Genomic DNA, 6265 nt, shown 5'->3' on the forward strand with positions numbered 1-6265 from the left:
AGGTGACTCTGCTGCTCTCTAGTGGCGAGAAGCCGTAATGTTGGCGGGTAACAATCGGAATGCATTATGGGAGATGTAGTTTGTCGTCAATTCGTGCTCAAAACCTATTTTAAGTCAATCATGGACTTATAAAATGCTGGGGGGCCACATAAAATGACATGGCGGGCCACATGTGGCCCGCGGACCTTGAGTTTGACACATGTGCCCCACATGGGCAAACCCATGTGGGACCCAAATATCAGCCCTCCTTTCCCCCACATGGGTCCCACCTAGGCATGCTGGCAAGGATCTGACAGCGTCTCCTACCTAGGCTGCAAAAACTGAAATCTCAGTAAGATTAAATATCTTAAATTTAGGAGATTTTTCTTCTTTTCTTTCTGACAAGATCATTTTTCTCACCAAGAGGAGTTTATGTTAGAATATTTTTCTCATTTTAAGTGTTTTTGTATTTAATTATCTTACTAAGATATAAAAGTTTGATTTAAGAAAATATTATTTATTATGATTGAGTAAATAAATATGTGCTAGAATCTAGAATATCAATATTTACCAATCAAACTTCAAGTCTAGAACTTATTTTATATGAGTAAAATTTTCTTATTTCAAGCACAAAAAGAGAAATCTCTTACTGAAATGTCTTCGAATAATTAAAACAGACTATGTCCAAATGGAATCCTTTGTGTTATTGTCAATGTCAGTTTATATATCAAGATAATTCTTGGCATGTTTCCATCTGCTATGGAGCTTCTGAATCTGATCTTTTTGATGCAAGATGTGGGACCTCTGACTGACATGTCATGAATTTTATATTGATGTGTGATTTGAAATGGCTGGTATTCCACACAATAATATTAGAATCAACAACGTTGATTAACTCAATGTCATGGTAAATATTTTTAATTTTTGGTCTAGATTTCAAATTCTCATTTTATAAGTTACTAATATTACTCTGGTGAAAAAAAAGTATACCTTAGTATACTTCAAACATACTTAAATTTCTGAAAGTTCACTTTAAGTATACTAATTATTAAGTGTACTGCCTATAAGTATATCTGAAGTATACGAACAATACACTTGTACCAATTTCGAAATTAGTACTTTAAACACACTTAAACATAATTGTACCAAAATACACTTTTAATATATTAAATAAAAGTATACTTTAAGTCAGGGGTCCCCAAACTTTTTCCTGTGAGGGCCACATAACTTTTCCCTTCTCTGGTGGGGGCCGGAGTCGGTTTGTAACAGAAAAAGTGACGATCGCAGGAGCCTAAATGTAAAAATGTATTGTTTTCCTGAAAGCACAACCAAATAACCGTCTCTGGGTTCTTCACAAAACAAGTCAGGAAATAAATAATAACACTATTAATGAAATAAATAACTAAATAACCCCCTCTGGGTTCTTCACAGAAAAAGTCCAGGAAGGATTATAGTTAGTATTTTCCGAATTATGTGAAAATGGTGTTGAAAACAAAAAAAATTAGTAAATTAATAACCCTACTAAATAAATTTGTGTTTAATTATTAAACCTTCAATAAAATGACAACTGAAATAGCTCCATATCACTTCTTTTATGATCTGCCAATGTGTTCATTTCTGAGTGCAGCACACTGCTGTTCCTTAGCTATATAAGCAGCAGCTGTCAATTTAGCATGTTGACGTGGAGCATGTGACTTTAGAACCAAGCGAGAACAGAGTTGATGGGTATTTTCCTTGAACCTTCATTAAAAGAACCACAGACAACGTATATGAATTTTATGACCAAGCTTTTGCAAAAGGAGAAGTCTCCGCCAACTGCTCCTCTGAGCCGTTCACTGAGCGTCTGAAGACCTTTGATTACAGCTTGTCTTTTATTATCAAGCAAAAAGAAGGAGGATAGGTAAGGAAGACAGCAGAGACAAAATATTACTGCACACACACAGTTTCTAAGGTAGGGAGTATTCCGGTTGATAAGGAGGCACCTGTGGAACCATAATTCAAGGTCTGGGAAACACAGAGTTAACTGTTTCACATGAAAACAAACAGGCAGATGTGACCTCCAGGTCAGTTTATACACCCAGAAGGAAGAGAACACTTTAAACTGAAAATCACAATAATACTGAATGTTGATTAACTATAGATTAACATTAGACTGAATATGAACTAAAGTAATAACAAAATGATAATACCAAACAATCTCTAATAAGAGTGTTGTTTGTTCTTGCTTGGTTTATTTTGTGCTGAATAAATTAAGGAAAATAGGATTTTATTTTTAAATAAATCTTTAAATAAAAAAAATAATAAAATAAAACTGAATCCAACAAAAATGGAAAAAATTATCCTGGTTACACTACATGAGGCCATTTCTAATAAGTAAGATCTATAAACCACCTGAAATAAAGTCCCCACAACATTTCGTCAAAGTTTTCCCACCATCACATTCCCTTCCTGATGGTCACCAGTGATCTGGGGACCACAGTTTGATCCCCAGATCACTGATTGATCTGGGGATCAAACTGTGGTACTTTGAATACTTACCCAGCAATAGTTTAGTTTTAAATCACTAACGGAAACCTGTTCAAAATTAAGAAATTTGTTCATAAAAGTTTAAACCGTATTAAACACTAAAAATAATCATTTTTCCTCAACACTACTCATTGAAAAAACAAACTTCCATCATGAAGACGATGTGGAGGTTCATCCTCAGAGCTGGTTGGTGATCTGGTGGAGTCGGAGCTTCTTCTGAGACAGAAAGTCTTTAAGTTTCTAACACCTGATTTATCTACTTCCTCTTTCATCTTCATTTGCTTAGTTAGACTGCAAACATGTTGAAGATAAAAACATTGATGAACGAGTTAGAATAACAACCTCACAATATCAAAGTCTCTCTGTCATATGGAGCTTAATTAAAACCAGGTTAGTTTATGAATTAAAGTATAAGTCGCAACAAACAGCCTCCATGCAGTTATAACATGAATGATTACTATAGTAATAATCATACAAGTCACAATAAAATGGATAAAATAATTATTTAACAAATAATTATTATTATTAATTATGACTCAAAACCTTCCGTGATCAACAGGTTGCAGCCCTGCTCTAGCTGTTGGGGATTTTCTGTGTTATCATTTCTATTATTACTTTAGCTCATTAATCAACCAATAACCAGTTTGATATTAATCAGTATTGACGTGATTTTCTTGTCTGTGTGAAGACTTTTTGTTGTGTTGAATACTTTTGGAACTGATTGTTCCCTTCAGAGTTAGCTCTCAAAGGAAAGAGCTTGATGACCTGTGTGTTAGATAGAGCTTGCCATCTGTTTTATTGCTTATCCTATCTAAGTATCGTTTTCCCAAATAAAAGGCCTGCTCTAGCAGAGAGAGAGCAGAATACTCTGTGAACAGTTTGCTGAAGCTTCTCCTTTGGCAAAAGTTCTGGCTTAAAATTCATATAGGCCTACATTGTCTGTGGTTCTTTTATGTAGGTTTGAAAATTACCTATCACTAGCCAAGAACAATTCAGAAACAATATGAAATGAGAAAAAAAGCTATTCATTGACTGATTAAGTCGTGTTTTCGATTGTTCTTCAAAAATGTATCTGTCTCAGCTGATGGATGCACTTTTTACGGCCGCTCCTCTCTCTTGCAGGTACTGCGTACCCCCGCTAAATCTTTTAGGGGTACGCAGTACCCTACTGTACGCCCTTATTTTCACCCGTGCTCCTAACCCCATCCCCACTTTGTGTTAACCTTTACAGAAGTTATGGTTCATCAGTGGAAGCATAAGCAGACTCTTTTTCTGAATGCTTATTATAAAGTCAGTCTACAGTTAAACTTTGCTATAGAGTGAAGTTAAATATTTGACAGGAATCATGAAATAACCTGCTCAATTCTCCACCTCAGTGTGTGTTTGAGACAGAGATGATGTAAGGGGCCACATGTTCTTCCTTCAAGTTACATCACAACCTTTGTGTAGAAACTGATGAAGACCACCTTTAGAAATGAGACCTCAGGTCTCTTCATTACACAACTGATTGTAAACAACACAGAGAAAAGGCCTCAGCCAGGATTTTAACCATCCATCCATTTTCTAACACCTTGTCCTTAATGGGGTCAGGAGGTTCTGGTTCCTCTCCAGCTAACGGTCCTGGCGATAGGTGGGGTGACCTGGACAGGTCACCAGTCTGTCACAGGGCAACACAGAGACAGACAGGACACACAACCATACACACACACACTCAAACCCAGACTGGAATTGAACTCAGAACCTTCTTGCTGCAAGGCAACAGCTCTACCAACTGCACCACTGTGCAGCCCTTAGATTTTAATATGGAATATATTTGATTAAATTTGTTTGGGGATTTTTGTGAACAAGAAAATTCTGATCATGTTGATGACGATGATGGCCAATGATCCATAACTCTATCAGCGATGCATAATGAAGAGAGGAAGCAGCAGAGCTGCGTTAAGGAAGAGGGCGGTCTCTCTCTCTCTCTCTTTACTCTCCAGTCAGACACGAAAAACGTCAAATGAACGAGAGAAACCATGAAGGAAACAAGTCAGAGTCTGCTGCTCTGTAAGTTCATATCTGCTGATTGATTTAATGGTTGATACTGATTATTGATGATGATGATGGTGGTGCTGGACGAAGGAGAAACAAGTTAAACTGAATTGAGATCAGCAGGTTTAAAACTTGGTTTGAGTTACAAGATTAAAAATAATCCTAATATGTGAACTAAAGACCTGAAGTGATTAGAAAACCATTAAAGGAGCAAAAATCTGAAATGTTTTATAAAAACTGATGAATGTCTGCTTCTATCACAGATATCAGTTATATGTCTGAACTTTGAATAAAACCAGTTTTCATGTTTATCTGTAGGTCTGAGTTTCCTGCTGGGCTGCAGAATAAACCAAGGTTAGTAAAGTTTATACTTTATTATCTCAGAGCGGGAAATGATAAAGTCCCCAGAAAAAGATTATAAAACGGAAGAAATACCTTTGCTGTTTATGGAGACATTTTAATGTTTTTATGAAGAAATGTTTTAATCTGAATCAGTGATTTTATTTCAGTCTCTCAAGCTGCTCTGACTGTGAGTCCCAGCAGATCTCAGTTCTTTGAAGGAGAATCAGTGACTCTGATCTGTGAGGATGAAAACAGCTCTGATGGAGGAACTGTGAGGAGAAACACAACCTTAGAGACCAGGACTGAGTGTGATAAAGATGGATGGTGGAATAAAAACGGATCTACCTGTAAAACCAGCAGCATCAGAGAACATGACTCTGGCCTGTACTGGTGTGAGTCCATGTCTGGATCCTCCAGCAGCAGCAGCATCCAGCTCTCTGTCTCTGGTAAGATCAGACTGTGGAGTTAGTGTTGCTGTGTGGAAATGGATGAAATGCTGTAGTTTGTCTCTGTGTTGAGGTGGATCAGTGATCCTGCAGAGTCCTGTCCTCCCTGTGATGGAGGGAGATGACGTCACTCTGAGCTGCAGAGCAAAGAGTCCAGCCCACAACCTCCCAGCTGCTTTCTATAAAGATGGCTCCTTCATTGGTGATGGACCATCAGGTCACATGACCCTCCTCCATGTCTCCAGCTCTGATGAAGGCCTCTATAAGTGCAGCATCAGCGGTCAGGGAGAGTCTCCATCCAGCAGGATCTCTGTGGAAGGTCAGAACTGCTGATGATCATGACTTTGATTACTGACTTTAATTTATAAAGTTTTATTATTGATTAATTGGACAATAGCTTTATAAATATATCTTCTCAGAGAAACCATCCACCACCTCCACCTCCACAACCACCTCTGCCCCTCCAACCACTCCTCCTCCTCCTCCTCCCTCCTCTTCTCTTCCTTCCATCTTGTTTCCTCTTGGTTCTTTATGCCTCGTGGTTTTACTGGTTCTACTGGTGAAGAAACATCGTCACAAGATAAAAGGTGAAACACAAACATCTTGATTTATAAATGCAGGTTTCACCATAGTGCTGTGAATGTTTAACCTGCAGTACTGAGTTTTTAAATATGTTAATAAATAAAATGAAGTCAGATATTTCCTCATAAAACTGAACCATTTCCTGAAGCAGTGAATTGTGGGTAATCTCTGTTTCTTCCAGCTGATAAAGGAAATGACGTCACATACAGCGACGTCCAGATAACTCAGCTTCATCATCAGAGAACCAAAGGTGAGGATGATGATGATGTGATGAAGATGTTTCTGAGGCCTGAAAACATCCACAGTAAACTTTCCTCTTCAGTCCTTATTAATCCTGATCTAATAACTTCCTCCAT

The 6265-nt window shown here is 37.6% G+C and overlaps 1 protein-coding gene across 1 annotated transcript; it reads left to right on the forward strand.

The window, feature by feature from the left end:
* Positions 1–4508: 4508 nt before the first annotated feature.
* LOC103132656 (high affinity immunoglobulin gamma Fc receptor I-like) lies at positions 4509–6251 on the forward strand (the record flags this gene model as incomplete). The annotated part of the gene is made up of 6 exons (XM_016667507.1): positions 4509–4554; positions 4858–4893; positions 5058–5327; positions 5401–5646; positions 5747–5914; positions 6091–6251. Coding segments are annotated over exons 1-6 (912 nt in total), but the record flags the coding sequence as incomplete, so codon positions are not given.
* Positions 6252–6265: the final 14 nt, after the last annotated feature.

Source organism: Poecilia formosa, unplaced genomic scaffold (genome assembly GCF_000485575.1).
Source record: "Poecilia formosa unplaced genomic scaffold, Poecilia_formosa-5.1.2 Scaffold1194, whole genome shotgun sequence".
Lineage (NCBI taxonomy): Eukaryota > Metazoa > Chordata > Actinopteri > Cyprinodontiformes > Poeciliidae > Poecilia > Poecilia formosa.